This window comes from Manacus candei, unplaced genomic scaffold (assembly GCF_025592945.1).
Source record: "Manacus candei isolate 608988 ecotype Guabito, Panama unplaced genomic scaffold, ASM2559294v1 h1tg000020l, whole genome shotgun sequence".
Lineage (NCBI taxonomy): Eukaryota > Metazoa > Chordata > Aves > Passeriformes > Pipridae > Manacus > Manacus candei.
The window spans coordinates 3934297-3955001 of record NW_026138068.1 but is presented as its reverse complement, the minus strand read 5'-3'; the positions used below and the strand labels follow the sequence as shown (position 1 = coordinate 3955001).

Genomic DNA, 20705 nt, shown 5'->3' with positions numbered 1-20705 from the left:
GGGGAGGAGCGGTGGTGGAGGAAGCCAATGGGAGCGGGGCACGGCGGGCGCGCGGGTGAGGGGGCGTTGCCCGGCAATGGGGCGGGGCCAGAGCGGGAGGCGGGAAACGGGTCCCCAGGGAATGAGGGGGATCCTGGGGGGATGAGGAGGATCCTGAGAGGATTAGGGAATGAGGGGGACTCTGAAGGGATGAGGCGGATCCTGGGGGGATGAGGAGGATCCTGAGAGGATTAGGGAATGAGGGGGACTCTGAAGGGATGAGGCGGATCCTGAGGGGATGAGGGGGATCCTGGGGGAATGAGGGGGCTCCCGAGGGAACGAGGGGAGGCAGCAGGGAGGGAAGGCAGCTGTCACCACCGCTGTCACCACCGCTGTCACCGCAGCCCTGCCGAGGCCGCTGCTCCTGAAGCCCGGAACCCCAAACCTCCCACAGCCAAGGTTTAAGAAGTTGACAGGGATGCCTGTCTGGTGGGCTGTTCACGCACAAGGAAACACAGTCAGGACACATCCAGATCCTGCCTCACCCGAGAGTAACTGTGTAAAAAGCTGTTCATTGTGTGGCTTAAACACGAATTTCCAATTAAAAATTTCAGCCAGAAATACAGAAATTCCTGTGCTTAAGGCAGCCCGTTCCATGAGTAGCTGTTTAATGATCTGGAGAAGAGTTAAAACCAAACCACAACCTGGCTCTGCAGTGACATATTTTTGTGTTGGGTTTGCCAACAAGCGCCGGTTTTTGTTCTCCTGGTGATATTCGGGTGTGTTTGTCTTGACAAATGTAACCCAAATGCTGGATTTACGTCAGTAAACTCTGCTCTCCCTCCAGCTGCCAGGTGTGAGCTGCTGTGTCAGTGCAGGCACAGGGTGTGGGCAAGATTTCGGCAAGAAAAGCTGAACCTGAAGAGCTGCAGGTCACGAACGTGGCTGGATAAGAAACTTTCCGTGCCAAGTCGTTTTCAGAGATCAAGCCAACATCAAACCTACTGCTTCCCATAGCACAAACTGTGCTGGTTTTTCATCTACCGCAGTAACAGTTTTAGTCTTGCCACTCTCACATTCCCCACTTTGTTACATTTCTCCTCTATGTGCACTTGTACATAACAATGAACTCGTGTAATGCTAAATTCTCGTGGCATAAGCTCTTTTTCTCCTCTCTGACTTGGCCAAAACGATTTCCCAGCAGAGCTGCTCCCCTGGGGCACTGCAGAGCCTTCTCCAAACGTTCTGCTCAGGCTGCTCCCCCTCCTCACACGTCCAGAAGCACCTCTGCCAGGAAAGGATGACTCTACCATTATTCATCCTCCTGCTCTCTCTGGAACTTTGTGCAATATCCTGTGGTGCTCAACTTTGGGAATGAGTTTCATGAACGATATATAGGGAAATACTTTCACTGGATATCACTGATTCTTGCTGTAAGTTAGGCAGTTGAATGCCAAGCTCAGGTATTTGGGGACTGATCTGTTGCTCTCCTGGCTGCCCTGGTGCCTCCTGGCAGCACACAAGAAACATGGACATTTTGTACCTTGTGATGGAAGGAGATTGTGACAGAATTGTGTGGAAAAGTTGGTCTGGGTGTCAGAGTGTTGCATTTCCCATCTTTCATCCCTCCTATTCACCTGTACCTGCTAAAAGTAGATAATTAATGGTGTGTTCACAACATACAGCACATCTCAAGTCCTTCCAAGCTTGGCTTTTGCAACTCCAGTGTTATTTCTCCTGACTTCGTCCCAGTGTTTGACATTATTCATCGTATCTTGTCCAAAATAAAATGCATTATTCCTACTCTGCACACAGCGAGTGGCAGGATTGGGACCTAAAAATATTTCCAGGCACATTTAACTCATATTTTCCAGGCACATTTAATTTATCTGTAAAGACTCATCCACAGCACCTCTTCCTAAACACTATAAGAACATCTAAACGTGCACAGTCACACCTGAAAGCAAAAACACTGAAAAACTTGACCAGAAAAACACATTTTGGTTTAATTTAAATTATCTGTAAGCGGATTCTTGCCAGCCAACTGCTTGTACGTATAAAACCCTCCACTGATCCTCTGGACACGTGCACAGTAAAAACTCTGTTACTGTGCAGAGCGGGGGCCTAAAACCCCCAACGATGAGCAGCTAAACCCCCCTAACGATGAGCTGCCGTGTGCGAGCCCCTCGCTGCGCTGCAGAACGGCTCGTTCACCGCATTCCACGTGCCCGCAGCCACCCATCGCCTCCATCCTCTCCTGGAGCCGGGGAACATCTTCCCCCTTCCATCCCGGCGCTGGGATGTACTTCCATCGCGGGGCACTTAACTTCGGGCACTGCGCTCGCTGTTGGGCACCACGGACACCCCGGCGCGTCCCTACCCATGCTGCGAACCCGCCCCAGCGCTGGGCACCCGTGTGGGACCCCCCAGCACGGGCGGGTTTGAGCTCTGCCGCCCCCAAAACCGCGGTTCTCCTGCCCGGCACCACGAGCCCTCCCGGCGCTGCCGCCGCTCGGCACAAGGACGGATGCTCCTCGCTTGGCGATGCTCCTCTCCCCGGGGAAAGCAAAGCCCCGCGGATCAGGGACTTCCACGGCTCCTCATCGCGGCGGGTCCGGCACGGGGGGAGCCGCGGGCACCGGGGACAAGCGGGGGTACGGGGACATCGGCGGGGACCGGGGACATCGGCGGGGACCGGGGACCGAGGACATGCGCGGGGCCGCCCCCGGCCCGCCCCGAGCCGGGCATTGGCCGTGGGGCGGAGGTGGCGGGGACGCCGCGCCCGCCTCCCGCCGCCGCTCCCCCAGCGCCGCCCGGCCAAGTTTAAACACCCCCGGCCGAGCCGCCCCGGAGTTCGCGGGACGTGCCGGGGAGCGGCTGCCAGGGGGGCCCGTCCCGCCCCGCCCGGAGCGCCCCCGCCGCCGCCTATGCGGGAGCCGCGGGGCCGGCGGAGCCATGGACGGCGGCGGCGGGGCCCCGCCCGCGCTGGAGAAGAACGCGGCGGAGCTGACGGTCATGGACGTGTACGACATCGCCTCGGCCGTGGGGCAGGAGTTTGAGCGGGTCATCGACCAGCACGGCTGCGAGGCCATCGCCCGCCTCATGCCCAAGGTGGTGCGGGTGCTGGAGATCCTGGAGGTGCTCGTGAGCCGCAACCACATCAACCCCGAGATGGAGGAGCTGCGCCTGGAGCTCGACCGCCTGCGCCTCGAGAGGATGGACCGCATCGAGAAGGAGCGGAAGCACCAGAAGGTGCGGGCGGGGGTCGCGGGGACGCGGCGGGGCAGCGCTGCCCCCGCAGAACGCAGCCGGTCCGGGGGGAGCCCCCCCCGCCGCCCAAACCCCCCGCAGCCGCCGGGAAAACAAAGAGGGAGCCGGGATGCCGGGGGGAGCGGGCGGGGCACGGCCCGGGCGGGCCGATGCTGCCTTAGCGTCGCTGAGGGTTTGGGCGTGTTGTTGTTTTGTGTTTCCTTCCCTCCTGGAAGTTTCCTCCCTCCTTCCCATTTTCCTCCTCTTCCCCAGCATTTCCTTCCCCTTGTGTCTCCCCGATTAGGATTCCTGCTCCATCCCCTGTCCTGACGAGAGGGTAGTGCTGCTTCCTGCTAGGCCAGGAAAGGTCACTGACAAGAATACACTTTCCTCTCCGGAGCTGGGAATGATTTAGCACTCTAGTTTTCCTGGCACGCTCATTGGGTAGGCAAGTCATAGGAGAGAGATGGAGGACCAAGTGGTTTCAGGGCAGTGTTAGAGCTGGAGAGTGAGGAAGAGCACTCTCCCAAATTCCTGCTCCATCCTCTGATGGCAAGATGTCCCTTGGCTTGTTCTGGGGAGGTCACGGTGTTCCCCGACCCCACTCCCATGAAAGCCCAAGGTGCAGATCATTTCCCATATCCTGTTACCCTCCTGTGGCAGGACAGCACACTCCAGTCACTGCAGTGGCAGATCCAATCTTTAAACCATCGGGATAACTGATTTAAAGGAACGGTTCTTCCGGTGACTGTGCTAAATCATCACTGCTGCCTCATGCCATTCCTGCTCCCACACATGGAATCAGAGTGAGCAGGAGACAGAATTTCTGGAAGAGAGACCCCAAACTTCAAGATTTGCCTTTAATTTAAATAAATTCAATTTTTATGTTTTTAAATGAGTAATCTAGGGGTCTTTCACTTAGCATGTGGAAAATCCAGGATAATCCCTGCAACATTTTGCAGAGGAAGTCTTAGGGCAATGTCTCTGAAAAGGATGGTGGAAGATCTTTAATGTACAAAGCCTTGATAAGCCTCCAGAGTATGAAGGAAGGAGGTCTGGAGAACAGATAAAGTGTGTTGGATATTTCCCAAATGCTGCAGAGTGAAGTGGATACTGAACTGACCCCGAGTCATTGTACAAGTTGTTCTGTGTAGATGTTTCTGAAGTTCTTGTAAGTGTTAAAAAGTTTCCTAAATGTGTCAGCTGATCTCCCTGCAGTCAAACACCTCTGCTCTGGCAGCTTCTCTGAGTCCTGAAGGGGCTCAGGGAGCGTTCAGACAATCCACGTGAAACTTTGGTGGAACCGTATTTTAACAACAAAATAAAGTACAAGATACATACATGTATTTTTTAATCAACTTGATTCCCAGTGCACCAGGTCCCTGTAGAACTGTGGTGTGGCATCATCTCTGTTCCAGTGTGAGGGTTTGCAGAGTCTTTCACAGGGCAGGTGCTGATAAAGCGCAAAAAGTCAAACTGAGAAATAGTTCTGGCCCAAAAGCCTCAAAACCCCCTACCCAGACAAGCTTTTAGTGACCCTTGCAAGCATCAGTTTATGAGATTTTAGCACTTTAAGTGTAGATCTGTTTTGCCTATAAACCTGGCTTAACACCCCCTGCCTGGGGTTCCCTGAGCTGCACCAATTGTAGATTTGCCTTCTCTGGCTGGTACTTCTACTAATGAGGAGTCAGAAGTTAATCTCTGCTCCAATTCACTGGGCTCTGCAGTAACAATAAATAACAAAGTTTGCCTGGCCAAACCTTAGGATAGCTGTGTGTTTACAGTGCAGCCACACCTAAATGATACAAGTTTAGATATTTGGGGGGATTTTGAGCATTCTGGCTTGGTTTTATCTGTTTTCTCATAGCTGATGAATGTGCTGTTTTTATTGCTAAAATAGGTCACTGCGTTATTTTAGCTCCAGAGTTGTAACAGGCAGCATCACTGTAAATAGTGCAGGGGTTTGGCAATATCAGTTTCATTACAGATGTGCTTTTTTCTTAAGGTAGTTTTAAGCAAAATAGGTGATTGATGACATTTTCTTTCCCTTTTAATGGTTAAACCTGCACAGCTTACCACACCTTTATGTAACTCATTGTATCTTTGCCATACAGTGTTTTCTGCAGAAATTTTAGCAACACAGTAATAAATGCCAGGATAAAATGGCATTTGGACCCAAAAGTCACCAGGAACACGACTTCCCATTATCAGAGCATACATTCAAAGCAGAGGGCTGTCCTTTAATCTCTCAGCAGAGCTTATTTTAGCCTGGAGCTGTGCTTGGCTGGGTTGTTGTCTGAATGTGTTTTGTTGTTAGGTAGGAAAGGGGCCTGTGGATGGATGTGAGAGTCAGCAGTGACTCAGCCTGGCTCCAGGGATTTGCATGGAGCTTTCTGTTTGGAGCACATAGGTGAACAGGGAGCGGGGAATGCCCCCCACTGCAGGAGTGTGAAATACAGAGAAGCTTTTGGAACAAGCAAAGCTCTAAATACAACTGTTTTCCTTGAGGACTTTATACTTTTTGTCCTAATTTGACCTTTGTGAGGATTGGTGACAGCTGCTCTTGAGCGTCCCGACAAATGGGAGCTGTTTTGCCCGGCCCCACAGCCGCTAACACAGATGCCACTCAGACATTCCAGAGGGAACCATTTGCATAGGAAGCACCACGGTTTGGGCTTGTGTTTACCACGTGGATCAGCAGCTCTGGCCTTGCTGCACTGGATCACACACGTTAATTTACACTTGTGTTTCATAACAGAAATTTAGAGCAGAGACGCTGCTGGGTCTAACCCTGACTGCCTGATCCTCACTGTGGGGTGGGTTTGGGGCATTTGGAACAGCTTTGCAGCTGCTTCTTCGGATGCAGGAGGGAACTGTTGCTTGTGTTTGGTTGTCTAACACAGCACCTCCTTAATCTCACAGCAGAACAGGGCATTAAGGAGCCATCCTCTGGGTAACTTGAATGGCACAAATGTTTGCACCAGGAATGATCTCCTTGTGTGTTTACATTCAGCATATCCCAAAAGGGCACTTGGATGATTAGTTTCCTCATGGTGGCATTAGAAAAGCGGATGTCTTCTAAGAAACTCAAAGTAGCCTCATTTAATTGTTTTCCATAGGAATCATAGAAGGATTGTTACTGTAAATAGTCCAGTCAAAGACTTAACATGCTTTAAAATGTGAATGTGTTGTCCTGGTCTACCCTATAGGAATTAGAACTGGTGGAGGATGTCTGGAGAGGGGAAGCACAGGACCTTCTTACCCAAATTGCACAGCTGCAGGAGGAGAATAAACAGCTGATGACAAACTTGTCTCACAAAGACATTAATTTCACAGAAGAGGAATTTCAGAAGCATGAAGGCAAGTTTGACACTTCAAATTCAATACTTGCTTTGTTATAAAAAGCAATACCTTATCAAAATATTTTGACTGGATATTCTAGTGTGGTTTTTTCCCTTGTAGATTAATGCAGGTCTGGGGTTTGGAGTCTTGTTTGTTTGTTTATTTGGTTTTTTTACCTGAATAGAAAAATCTCTGAATACATGATGACACTGAAGACATGATAAGAGGCAAAGGTACGAGGGAAAGAAAAGCCTGAACAACTTTTTGTTTATCTGAGAAGCATCTCTGAAAGTAAAGTCTAGATACACTTTTTGGTCTATCACTTTTTAGTTCTCATTTTGCAAAAAACACTCTTAAGCCCTGCTTATGTTTTTTCATACAAACAGAATAATCCATTCAGTGTGTTTATTTCACACCATCATGCACAGAAACAAGTGCAACTGTTGATCCATTCAGGAGAACTGTTGGTAAATCAAGATTTCTTTGTCTGAACTGTATCAGTCCCTGTATGGAGATATTCTAGGAGAAATCACTATATTCTGCTAGAAGAGGAGACACTGGTTTTACTTGGTTTACCTGCTTTTAGGCTTCCCTCACTTTTTTGGGACTTACAGCCAATTAAAATAAGTGAAGAGATTTGTAGTCCAGGGAGTGGGTGAATCCTGAAGAGCTGAAACAACCCATTTGAGGGCAGCTTCCTTGCAGCAGAAGGAAGTACAAGACATACCTGCAAGTGCAGCAACTGAAAAAATTGCCAGGCTCAGCTCCCACCTACAGCTCAGCCAACAGCTCTTTCCCAGGAGCAGAGGAACAGATTCCCATTTGCTCCACTGTTCCCAGCACAGAATTCGAGATCCCAAGTCCATTCCATGATGTCCTGGGTGTGAGTGCAAAGTGACAGGCCAGTCTGAAAACAGAGCACCCAGCTGAGCCACTGCAGCTCTCCAGTAAAGCTTTAGGAACAAAGGGATATCCTTTTCCAGGCACCAGAGGCTGGGATTAAGTGGAGCTTTGCTGTAGGAGGATGGCAGTGTCCCACACCGTGGAAGCTGCACTTGCTGTCGCCCCGAGGCTGAGCACTGCACTGCTCACCTGCCCTGGGGAGAGCATAATGGAACATTCAAAAAGCAAAAATTGTTAAACCTCTCAAGATGACCACTTTTGAAAACCAAATGCAGTGCTTTCAATTTAGGAGTCAGTGAGTGGCAAAGAAGCAGCTCAGCATCAGGCTTTTAAACTCCCGTTTAAAATTCAGAATGGCAGCAGTGAGTCATGGGCCATGGAGACTGACATCTTGTTATAAAGAACCAGCTTCCCCTTTGTTTTCTTTTCTTTTTTTTTTTTTTCTTCTTTTTCCCTTCCAGGGGCTATCTAGCTCACTGCAGCTCATGTGCTTGCATTTAAATATAGCCATACTCCTCACATCCAGCCAGCCAAGCAAATGCCAGACGTGCTTTTCATGTTATTTTTACTGTGTCAACTCAAGTATAACAACACAAACAAAACCCGTAAACCCATTCCAGACTTCAGATTCTGGGATCACTGATATTCTTCAACCAAAATCATCAGTTTAAGTCAAATCACATTCATTTATATCAGCCTGATCTTATTATTGGGATCTATTATAACAAACCCAACTGGTTTGCTTTTAGAAAATGTTGTCATTAATGAGCAGGGATAGATTTGTCTCAAATGACTTGTTTGGATAGTGTCAGCAAGCAGTCCTGCTGCTCTTTTGCAGTCTCCATCCTGTGATCTGATGCATGGGGAGTCCAGAGAGGCAGGTTTTCAAGCTGAATACTGTGTTAGCTGGGCTAACTCTGCCCAGACTCCAGTGTGGGTTAGTATTGTGCTCATGTCTCCCCTCAGCACTGGCCCCAGGGATCAGCAGCTCCTGCTTACTCACCACACATTTTTCTGGCACAGGCAACAGAGGCCACTGATTTGGGTGTGCATGATCCAAACAGTCTGAGCAGAGCAGGGTTCCTGTGAAAGGACCTGTGGCACAACACAAACCACACAGGAGGGGTTAAAGATGACTCTGTAACAGCCATTAATGCGACTCCTCCCAGGCTCAAGCTGGGCACTGCCTGATGGTGCTGACTGAGTGGAATATCCCAGGAAAATGCCACAAGCAAACTTGATCCAAGTGTGTCAGACAGGACGAGCAGGCTGTGTGTCAGTGCAGCAGGGAGCTGCTGTCTCAGCCTGGCTGTGGTCGGGGACAGGCAGCAGTTGTGTGACCCTCCTGTGCTGCAGAACCTACAATTCCCTTCAAAAGTGGAGCTGAACTTGTTCCAAGTATTCAGGTGGTGGTACAGTGTGCCACAAGCCCTGCCTGGCACTTTGGCCTGTCGTGAGAGATGTGTGAACACAAAACTTAACAGATCCCTAAGCATAAAGGATGGGGTTTTTTCCTTTTTTTTTTTTCCCCCCAGTTTCTTTTCTTTTTTCCTTTGGTGTTCCCCTCCTGGCTGCTTTCCTTTCTCCTGCTGGAACAATGCTATGATCACAGCAATCCACAGGAAGCTGCTCATAGGATGTGCCTGGGGAAGCTGGCTGGGTGTGCCATTTAAGATCTTGCAGTTATTAGAGTTTGAATCATTTAGAGATAATTATTTTACATTTAGGGCATTTAGTGATTTCCCTCTCCTCCTTCCCAGTGCCTGAGGAAATGGAAGGAGATGTGACTGTTTCACAAACGCTTCCCACCTTTCCTTTCCCCTCCTCTTGAAATAAAAATCATAGCAATTTGTGCACACAGTTGAAGTTTTTTAGGTTCACCAAGTGTTAGGGAGAAAAATGAGCCCAGTGGGAGGAAAAGTAGTCAGCACTGAAATGGTACTTTATTCTTTAAATAGCACCTGCTATCTAGAGATCTCAAAGCACCTCACAAGTTCTTATGAATAGAGCTGCACTGACTAGTCCTGCCTCCTTCTGGGTGAAACCACCAGTCTAAAGTGTCACTGCAGTTCCTCTACTTCAAGGCAAAGTTTGGGGATTTTTTTGGTTTTAAATAGAGCTGATGTTTCAGGCCCCAGGCCTGAGACTGGCAGCACTGGGTGGATCCAGGAACCTGCAGTGAGTTTTGGGGACACAGTGATGTGCCAGACCTGTGTGTGACAGGAGAGTTAAATAGCAGGATGTCCTTGTCCTCCCTGGTGGGTATGAGCTGGTACCACAGCAGAGAATCAAAATTACCCTTCAAAGAACTAGAACCCAGAGCACAGGGATGATAAGGACCACAGTCCAGAAATAGAGCAGGAAAATGCACCACAGAATTAAAAGAGATGAGAATGTAACACTAGAATGAGAACACCATGTCACTGACTGTTCTTGTCTGGGGTTTGACAGGAACATGCCTTGTGAACCAAATTCCCAGCCAGCCATGACCACCAGTCCTTTTCCCAGCAGGGCAGTTCCCTGTTCTCTGCAGTTCCACAGCCTGGTCCTTTGGCAGTGAGGAATCAGAGCTGCTGTATCCTCTGTTTCCCTGGTACACACAAGAGCCCACAGCTGCTGCAGGAGACCACAGCCACCAGTTACTCCCTCTCTGAGGTTTGTCCTGCCCTGCTGTGTTATCCATCAGCTCTCACTGTAGCTGACCTGTGAGCTGGAGTTCCTACAGGCATGCAGCCAAATTCTTTTACGGACCAACTCCGAATTTCTCTGATGAGGGAAGAACAAAACCAGAAAGTCTGAGCTGATGTTAGAAAGTAGAGACCTGCCTGGCTGCATGCATTTGGTGCACAAAGAGCATATTTCTGATGTGGGAACTGCTTTACTATATTAAAAAGGAAGAGGCTTTCCAGCCACCCCAGAGTGGAGAGTGAATTATCACCAGCCACAGTTCATAAATGGAAGAAGATGAGGACCTACATAATAAAATACTTTGCCAAAGGTAACAGAATTAGCAGCAGCCCCTGGATTTGAGTTCCTGCTTGGGCTGGGCTTTGGCCAGAGCAGACAGACACTGCCCTGGTCACAGGGTTTCATCTTCCAAGGATGTTGTGCAGCGTGACTTTATGTGATAATTTAGGACTGTCAGACCACACGTCTCTGTGCCACTGTCAGGGAAGGCCAGAGCAGGGGATTCATCATCTCACCAAGTTAAATCCTCTGCTCTGTGTCTGCCCCAAGAGCCCATCACTGCAGTGCCAGATCCCAGTTATCTCCATAATGGCACATGGAATAATGTTTCCTGTTTTGTGGTTTCTGACAATTCCTAATGATTCACTGGTCAGATTTCAGGTTAATCTAACCCTTTATTTACTTTCAGACAGGATAAGTGTTGGATTCTTGGCAATGTTCAGAACATCTTTCACTAGTGAAATCCCATGTAGTATTTTTCTCTCGAGTACAGTTATTCTAAAAATGAATCATTACACAGTAGGATGGTGGCAAGACATGAGGATAAAATATGTGAGCATAATTCAGATTAAAGTTCTGTTCTGGGTTCGAGGGGGGGTACCCTCTGAAGGTCCTGCTTTCACCCAACACAACACTGAGTTTCAACAAAAAAATCATTCTAGTCCAGTGCTCCTCAGCTGATTTAGATCCAGACACTATCCACGACAGTGACTGTTGTTTACATCTTGCTGAGGATCCAGACCATCTTTTTTACAATTTTCACAAGGCCTTGGCCAGCTGATTCCACGGATTTTCACACAGATAACTAAGCTCCCTGAGGCATAATGTGAACATTGATGTAAAACTACTGAGGCAGCAACATGCAGCAGTGGCACTTCACTGTTACAAATGTTTCTGAGGACTGTCAGTTCTTTTTTTAAGGAGTTTCTGTGCAGTGGCTTTATGGAGTGGATTGTGTTATCTGTGTTCTCTGTTACCCTTGAAGTAACCTTTAAAGCATCTTCCAGCTGCTCTGTAATTTTACCAGCAGGCAACTGCCAGAGTCTTTACCTAAATATCTCTCACTGCTATTGTTCTCAGCCTCAGCAGCTTCTAAATGTCCTTGGTTTGTTTTCTGTGTTTGTTTTTTAACCAGGGATGTCAGAGAGAGAGCGGCAAGTCATGAAGAAACTGAAGGAAGTGGTTGATAAACAGAGGGATGAAATCAGGGCAAAGGACCGGGAACTCGGACTTAAAAATGAGGATGTAGAGGCTGTAAGTGGCTCTTGGCCTTCCTATTTCTCTTCTTTCTCACCCATGCTTCCATAGCCTGGTTTCAAGTTCGAAGTTAATGTAAAAGTATAAGGAATGCCAGATTCTTAGTCCTGCAGCTGAAGTGTCCAGCAGAGCTCTGCAGTGCCCAGGATGGTCAGGCAGGACAGGCTGCAGGGCACACACACTGCTGTGTCCTGGGCCAGACACTTGGCATGGGAACAGGGCAGGTAATTTTCTCTGGCTGCTTGAATGTCTCTCAGCTTTGGCAGTGCAAAGTCAGCACCCTGTGCCTCACCCAGGGATCCCTGCTGTGGGTGAGTGGGCTGCTGTCTGTTTTGCATATTCTGTCTGCAGAGGTGGCAGCAGGGACTCCACACACACATTCCCACTGCAGGGATGCTGTGTGGATTACCTCTGCATGGGAAGGGGCTGAGGAAAGGGAGGAAAGGGCCTGAGCTCAGCCCAGGTCACTGCTGCCAGCAGTGACCTCCTGTTCCAGGTTTAGTCTCAGATGAATCACAGACTCCACGGTGACTCTGGGATCACGTGACATCTTGGCACTTTCTGTGTCAGGAGGAATGACCTCCTTACCCATATTTTGCTTCCCATCCTCACACTGCCTCATCTCCTTAGACCATGGGACTTTTCTGCCCTAGTGAGGGCCAGGCCTAGGTGGTCTCTGCTCTGCCCAAGTGCCTCCTGCAGGTGCTGCAGCCCTTGGATCTGGGGCTGTCCATACACACCCAGCAGGTCACATCCTGCCCTGGGAGGGCCCCACAGCTCAAAGCAAGGGACTTGTCACCTGAATACTAGGGATTCCTCTGCCTTGTCTCTCTTCTACTCTGGGTTAAGATTTGATCCAGAATTCCATAAGCCACCCTATCCTTCAACCTGGCTTTTTTTGAAACTATAAGAAGTGATGGATTTGCTTTTAGCTGGAGAATTCCCTGTCCTGTGGGAAAAATGCCTCTTTCCTCTAGAAACCAATTAAATTTGGGTGACTGAAACTGTAGCAGGTAATTAGATATTAACAAACTAATCTGGAGCTGAGGAGAATCTTCCAGATTAAATCCAACCCACTATTTCTCTAACGTGATGTTTGGGACTTGGCCACCACAGCTGATGGCTGAGGGGACACTGACCTCTTGCACTGATGTTTTACAGCTTCAGCAGCAACAGAACAGGTTAATGAAGATTAACCACGACCTGCGGCACCGGATCACGGTGGTGGAGGCTCAGGGGAAGGCCCTGATCGAGCAGAAGGTGGAGTTGGAAGCATATCTGCAAACCAAGGAGCAGGAGATGGGCAGCCTGAGGGCAGAGCTGGGGAAGCTCCGAGAGAAACTGCAGGGTGGGGACAGCCAGGAGAGCCAGAATGGGGAGGAAGTGAAGGTAAGGGGCACTTTAAATCACTTTTAAACTGGCTTTTAAAAAGCTTTGGACTCCATACAAAGTACCTCTTTGGATAAAGATAAATGGGATTGATACACACCAGAGGCAGTGGTGGGACTTGAGGACAGCACTTTGTGTTCAGGTGTGACATGAGTGATGTCACTCACTGCACTGTGCAGGAAAGACCCTGTCAGGGTGGATGATGATCCAGTGGAACAAACCCCTCTTTCCTAAAGAACCAGTCCTGCAGAAGGCAGAGTGGCAGCACAAGTCAGCAGTGAGGGAACAGCTCTCCACTTAGACTTGGCTACTCATCCTACATCCTTTGGGTCACACACTAGAGAACAGAGTTTGCCAGATATCAGAACAAATCTTCGCTTCAAAAGAGAGTGTGAAACACCCACTTTACTGGTAGTGGGCAGAATATACATCAAGAAGCAGAGGCAGAGGCTGTGGGGTACCTTGGTTCCCCCTGGAATGTGAGAGCCAGCGTTGTGTTAAGATGTCTCTGCTGAATTGGCCAAGCACTGCATTAATGATGAAAAGGGTTATTTCATTGCTGTTAATTCAGCCAGGACACCCAGCTTCATAAATGGGGCTGGGGAGCCCAGGCCTGGAGCCAGCAGGAGTGAAAGTGTCCTCAGTGTCTGGAGAGAAAGGATTCATTCTTCACCTCTCCCCAACTCATCAGTTCCATGGCAATGGCAACTCCTCTAATTAGAGCCGTTCCCGCTCCCTTTGCCAGGACAGTGCTCAGACAGGAATTGCAGTGGCAAGCAGAAAGCTGGAATAGCTGCATGTTCCTGAATGGACATTGCTTGTTGGCTTCAGTCAAGGACATTTGTGTTGGCTACAGGCTGCTCAGTCTCTGCTGATTTGAGCAAAATCTAGCAAAAATAGCTTATTTGGGCAATGGTGTGGGGCAAATATACAACCAAAACAAAACACATCAGCTCAGACCATAACCTAGGGAGTGAAGAGGAGGAAAAGCGTTTGGGTAAAGCTCTTGTTAGGTTGCATCAATCTTTATTCCCTGTAGTCTGTGCAAAGGAGTGTGTTGGGATGAAAGGATGATGAAACAGTGCCCAAGTGAGCATCTCTCCACTGCCTCATCCCTGCAGGACAGGGACTGAGTCCTGCTCTGGGAATTCCCATTGCACCAACCTGAGCCAGGTTCCACCTGAAACCACGGATAAGCAGATGGCAAAACTGCTTCACAAACACAACCTTAAAAGAGGGTGGGATCAGGCTTAAAAAAATGGACTGTTTAGGAATTTCAGTCCTTAGCTCCTCAAATTTCCAGCTTGTATCCCACACAGGAGCTCAGAGACTCTGATCTCTGCATCCTGCAAGGAGGGCTGGTGGCTGACCTGGCAGCTCTGATTTCTTGTGCTGGCCTCTATCAGTCCTTGCAAAAAGCAGCACATTTCAAATGGACTTTGCTACATTTCAAATGCACTTCTGTGGAACAGAGTGTCCTGCATTTATCTGTATTGTTATAAATCCTGCAGCATTTCTAATCTAAGGGCTTGGAGCTGCTCTTCAGCATCTCAGTTCCAAGCACCCTTGTCATTAACTGGTCCTCAGCTCTCTGTGCAGCCACTGAGTGGAACAACAGCAGAGGACCTGACTGATGGTGTCCTGTGTGCTGTGCTTACACAGACCACGTTTTCACAAGCAGTTTGTGCCACAGAGTTCTGAGCAAGTGCTAGAGGGGACAGGAAGCAGCCCCAGAGGCCTGGGAATCCAGACATGTGCCTAGAGAGCAAGGGCTGGCTTGTTGGGAACCCCAGAAACTCAGTGGTGGGAGATAAAATTCCTCCAAGCTCCCAGTGAACTCTTCTTAGAGGACAAGAAGAGACAAGGGTACAGGTGTGTAACCCTCTCATCTGCAGCTTTCTTCCACTTTGTATCCAGATCTGGTGCTAACACCATTCCTGCTTTTTAAATGAAGGCATTAGAGGGATATAAACTTAAACCTCCACATGATATGTTTACATCCAAAGGAGCCATCTCTTTGAGGGAGGAGCTGGAAGGAACTGTATGACCTTTGCTATGGTTTGGTTTTTTTTCAGTGTTTATGTAAAAGGCTGATGTTTGATTTACCTCATTTGTTAAAAGAATGAATTCTTAAAACTGGCTTGTTTATCAAGCATTGGACATTTTCAGTGGACTTTCTGGCAGGAATTTCTCCACAGAAAAACTTTATCACCTCTAAGGTGGCTCAGATTGGACTCTGTGTCCAGGCCTACCCGTCTCACCTGTCCCATGTGCCCAGGGAAAAACAAAGGGATCAGATCCCTGAGCTGTTCTTGCTGAAAGTCTTTAACATGAAAAACAAATTCCTGCTACACTTTTTTTCCTTCTTCCAATTTCTGTGTTTCCCTTGAGTGAGGATTTAATAGGGCTGAAAGGAAGAGGCTGGGAATATTCTGATAAATACTTCAGACTCCTCCAACCTGCACTCACATGATGAATTTAAAGCCCATGTTTCACTCCCCAGGCAGAACCAAACAATGATGACTGTCTGTCAGAGTCAGAAAAGATGGCACTGGACTTAAAAGATCCGAATCGGCCGAGGTTCACCTTGCAGGAGCTCCGGGATGTCCTTCACGAGAGGAATGAATTGAAATCCAGAGTGTTTTTACTTCAAGAGGAGCTTTTATATTACAAAAGGTAGGTCAGATCCCCTCTCCTGTTGCATGAAATGCACAGGGGAGCCATAGGGCAGGTATGGAAACAATAAATGTGCTCTGAAATAGTGTCCAACAAGCTCTAGTTTCTGCAAAGGCTTAGGTAGTGATTGCAGGGATATGGCTTTGGTTTGGTCCTGGTACCTCAAATTTGGGAAAAACCATGTCCTTCCCTAAGTCTCAGGTTTTCCCTGAACCTTAGAAAGATTACAAACATTTAATCCTTTTGAACTTCAAATATGAGGATAAGAGTGGGTCTATAATGAAAATAATAGATGTTTTATTCAATCCATTCCTCTTCTCCCTCTCTTCGTGACAATGGGAAGAAAATATTGAACAAAGAGCCAGTTCTAGATGCTGTTCCTTTTTGAAGAGAAAAATCTTCAGTTGAATGAGTTTTGAACAGATCCTTTTGCATTCCTTCATCCCCTGTACCACCTCAGATTGAATTGTAGACCTTAAAGTGGCTTGGAAGGAGAACATTAATTATCTTTTCTTTCTTTCAAGTGAGGAAATGGAAGAAGAAACTAGACCTCCTCAACCTCCCCCCATAATTCAGTCAAAACCCTCAACTCAACCTGAATCTGGAATCAAACGACTGTAAGTAGCATATTTTCTATGGATACTGGGTATAGGCTGCAAATACTGAATGCTTCTTATGGGTAGGACAATTTTAAAGACTTTAAAAATTAAGATAACCACATTCCTACTGTATATGGGAGAGACATTGAAGGAGCACTTGGCTTTGGCCAAAACTGGATTTGGGACAACTTTCAGTCTGGGATTATATTTCCCTGTGACCTCACTGTGCCCATTTCCCTGTTGATCAAAGCCTTTAGACCCTGAATTGCATTGTGGGAGCAGCACAAAAACCTTCTGTTTGCTGAGCAAATTCACTGCTGGAGAGGATTTATAAAAAAACCCCACCTTCTTTTGATGTGTTTCATGTTGCTGTCTGAAACCAAAGCTCCCTGCCAGAGGTGTGCAGTTACCAGTGCATCACTCCATTAGGAAATCACAGGGTTAACCAATCCATTTGTCTGTGGAAACTCCCTCCTGTACATTTATTTATTCCAGATTAAGTCTTCCACCCTTATAGCAAACAACTCTTTGAATTTTTGTGCCACGGAAGCTTAACTTTTTTAACAGCATAAATGATTTTGGAACAGGCATTTGATTCCACATAAGAAGCTCTTCCATCCTGTCCCCAGTCCTTGTTCAGTAACACCAGCAGCCCTGTGAGAATAAATTCCATTGGAAGATCTGGACTGACCCAAAACACCATGAAGTCAGGAGGGCACTGTGGATTATTTTCAGTAGACTCCAACTTCTGCCTGTGCTCAGAGAACCCTTCCTCTCACATGACTGGGAAATACTCTTTGAGTTTGGACTTCAGTTTTCATTCTGCAACTGTGGTGGTATAAAAATAGTAACTTTGTGACACAAGATCTCCACTGTAAAGCTTCTCTTTCCTTTTACATTTATTTTAGTACTTTTTAAAGCTGGAAATGGCTGGTTTCAGCTCATGCAGTTTGTGTTTGATTTGAAGTGCTGCCTTTGATGAAGCAAAGGCAGCATAAAAACGTAAATAGAGGCTGTAAGACAGAGCCCATGTTGGTGAGGAATTAGTTTTGACTCTGCCTAAGTTGAAATGACTTCTTTTAGCTGTCATGCTCTCTGCTCTCTCTCTCTTTAGCCATCATATTAAATAAGGGAAGAGAAAACTGTCTACCTGAGTAATCTGAAGGGTGATAGTAGTTTTCATGTTTGTCTTATTCTTGCAGCCTGTCTGGACAGGATTTGTCTGGTGTGGGTTTATTTTCTTCCCTCTCCCCTCTCTGTGTGTTGTCAACAGTGTCCTTGTTAGACGGGCTTTAAAAAGACAGGAAATGTCACTGTTGGGAAAAGCAAAGAACCCAAATTTAGCATCTCTCCTGTCTGTCCTCTCCTATCCTGTCCTGTCTGAACCCCTCCTGCCCCACTGCAGTCCCTGCCTGCTGTGAGGTGTCCAGAGCTCCCTTCTCCCTCTCCCACCAGGTTACCTATGGATGCCTGGGGAACAAACACACTGGCACAGAAACTCTCTGCACCTAAAGTTGTGATGAAAACTTGGAGTGCTGCTGTCTTTGTGCAGAGTGCCTTCACAGAGCAAAGTGGGGTTGTTTTTCCCTCTGTTTCAGACTTTTCTTCCTGATTAAAGCTGAAGTACAAACACAGGAGGCCCTGTTGGTCCTCTCACGGGAAGTTTTATCCTTACCTGTGCAATGTGCCCTTTTTCCCTTCACCACACAGTGTCTGAGGGAAGGAGCCACGTGTAAATGCAGCCTGTGCCATCCAGGATGTGCTCAGGTGATTCTCTGTAAAGAAAGGAAACCACAAGTTACAGAAATCAGCATTTTTTTCTGTGTTGGCTCGTTTGGGGCAAACTCTGAGTTCTATCTCCAAGTGACTTCTACATTTGTCTCTCCCCCATCACATGACAGTTTTAATGAAATAATGTAACCAGGAGGCTTTACTGAGGAGGAAAAGTCCAAGGCTTAAAAATGCTCCCTCTGTTTGGAGCAGAAAACACCCTTTTGTTTTCTCCTTAAGGCTACGTGCTTATCTGTCACTGATGTCATGCCTCAAACAGCCAGGAGTTTTCTCCCTATTCTCATACTCTGCAAAAGCTGGTGTGTGTGTGTGTGTGTGTGTGTGTGTCAGTTTTGCAGATCAGGATGTGCCACGTGGCATAAAAATAGAAATCCTGGCTGCTGCCAATGATCCAATGGTGTTTGCTTGTTTGGTTTTGGTTTTAACCTCAGAATAGGAGTTAGGGATTGTTGGGGAGAGCTGCTTTTGGTCACAAGTGAAATGTCTCTCGTGATTTCAACCTAATCTTTAATTGACATTAGTCCACAGTTCAAAAAATTATTTGGCACAAGGGAGAACCTGTGAGGAGAATCCTTAGGAAGGCAGAGGGTGTTGCAGGTACGGTGGAGGTGTGTTGGCAGGGGGGTGTGGGGCTGGCTGGGCACAGAGCTCTCAGCTCTCTCAGCCTCTCAGCTGCATGGATTGTCTAATGCTCAGTAAGTGCTGAACCCTCACAAAGAGCCAGTCTTGCTGTGAGCAGCTCCCCAGTGTCCCTGCCAGGGCAGTTGCAGGGTCTCCCTTCAGCATCCAGTGCCTGCAGTTGGCATCTTCCTGCATGTGAAGCAGTGCAGGTTCCTTTGGAACAGACACACAGGCCCTTTAACCACCGGGATTCTCAGGGGGTTATTTCAACATTTCACCTGCAATGTTGGTTTTTAACTTGAAACTATCAACTGTAATTTCTGTAAACTCTTTTAACTGTGATGCTGGTCCTCTAACCCTGTTTTCCTGCCAACACCCAGTAGTCACAGCAGAGTTTTGTATTCCTTAACATGCACCTTCATCCTCCATTTCATTGTGTCTGTGCCTGTTTGTCTCTTGGGAAACGAAACGTGCACTCTGCTCTGCATTGCTGGAGGTGGTAACACCCTGATGGAATCCAAGCCAGGTTGCAGGCTGCCTCACACCAGAAAAGTGGTATCTTTTAAAAATCCAAAAGCAATTGGAACTGTTACCATGGCTGGTTTTTCTAAAGGAGAGTTTTCCCTGAGGAAGAGCTGTCTTGGGTGATGCAGATCCGCCTCTCCCTGTCACGTGTCCTGTGTTGTAATTCCAAGTAACCCTGTGTATCATGTTTGCCTTTTCTTTTTAATGGAATGCTTTTCTTTCCCTTGCTCCAGTCTCACCTCTTCTGTGTCTGTACTTTCCTGACCAGGATCTTTACAGCCATAATGCCCATGGTAGCAGCTGGATTGATTCCAGACGATCCCACATTGCAGCCCATAAGAAGACTTGTGTCCCTTGTAGGAATTTTTTTTAAAATGCTTGGTACTGTGGTTTCCTCCTGCATGACCCCCTGTTAACACTCACTGCTGGTTGCATTCTCCTGGCTGCCTGTGGGATCCCAGAGGATCCAAGTGCCCAACAGAATGACCAGTCAGTCCTCGACTCATCACAGTCCCCAACTCATCCTCAATATTGACATTTTATCCCCTTTTGCCTTAATGTTACCATGCTAAACCAACCAGTATTCCTTGGAAGATTGGTGCAATATGCAGTTTTAACCAGCATCTGTTAATTCTGCTTCATAAGCGTGGCTACTCCCAGATCTCACCAATGCCTTTTAAGAAACTCATTGCTAATGATTTGTTACAGTTTGTTGGAGTTACAGAATGGAGGGGCTGATTTCTACATTAATTTCCAGTGTTAATTACAGGCTGTTGCTTCCATGTCTTTCTATCTATGCCCTGTATATTTTGTCTTCAATTATGTATTTTGGTATAGAGTGTACACTCCATAACCCATTCTATCACCTAATTCTTGGCTCTCCCTGGAAGATGTACTGAGAATTGTTAATGCAAAGTCTCTTTGCCTTAGAACTGCTGCTTTAGTGATCTTTATATTTACAGCAGTACCCCAGTATTCAAATTCCCTTCCTCTCCACACAGACAGGCTTTTCCCAAACATCCTCCATGAGAATTTTCTAGGCATAAACACAATTGTCATTGTTTCAGGAGGAATTTAAAAAGCTGAACCCTTTAGGGATCCTACAAACATATTTTTCTCTTGCTTAATTTCATGATAAAGTGAAAAATTGCTTAACTCTGACATTTAAGACTTGCTGCATAAACACAGCAGTCCTTTGTGTGGCCTTCCAGACAGTGACCCTGCCCAGGAGCACACGTGTTCAGCACAAAGCCTTGGTCACTAAAAGCTTCTTCTATCAGCTGGAAGTGGCTCTGGCCCTGAAAAGACATTCCATATGTGTGTGAATTCATGGGCTCCTGGGATGGAGGTGGTAGAAAAGTATGAGGTTAATTAAGTGCCACAGACTTCCTTCACTATTAAGGCTGC

General features: G+C 47.5%; 1 protein-coding gene across 3 annotated transcripts in view; it reads left to right on the top strand.

The window, feature by feature from the left end:
- The first annotated feature begins 2593 nt into the window (after nucleotides 1-2593).
- The window catches only part of RILPL1 (Rab interacting lysosomal protein like 1), a 22229-nt gene continuing 4117 nt past the window's right edge, over nucleotides 2594-20705 (top strand). Inside the window, exons 1-7 of one of the 3 annotated variants that reach the window (XM_051785624.1) lie at nucleotides 2594-3231; nucleotides 6438-6588; nucleotides 11576-11694; nucleotides 12859-13086; nucleotides 15590-15762; nucleotides 16287-16379; nucleotides 18674-18749. In XM_051785624.1, coding sequence (XP_051641584.1) covers nucleotides 2689-3231; nucleotides 6438-6588; nucleotides 11576-11694; nucleotides 12859-13086; nucleotides 15590-15762; nucleotides 16287-16379; nucleotides 18674-18716 — 1350 coding nt within the window. In that variant the 5' untranslated portion in view covers nucleotides 2594-2688 and the 3' untranslated portion in view covers nucleotides 18717-18749. Of the gene's footprint in view, nucleotides 3232-6437; nucleotides 6589-11575; nucleotides 11695-12858; nucleotides 13087-15589; nucleotides 15763-16286; nucleotides 16380-18673; nucleotides 18750-19566; nucleotides 19655-20705 lie in introns of all 3 variants that reach the window. The other 2 variants (XM_051785623.1, XM_051785622.1) reach the window with 2 other exon arrangements.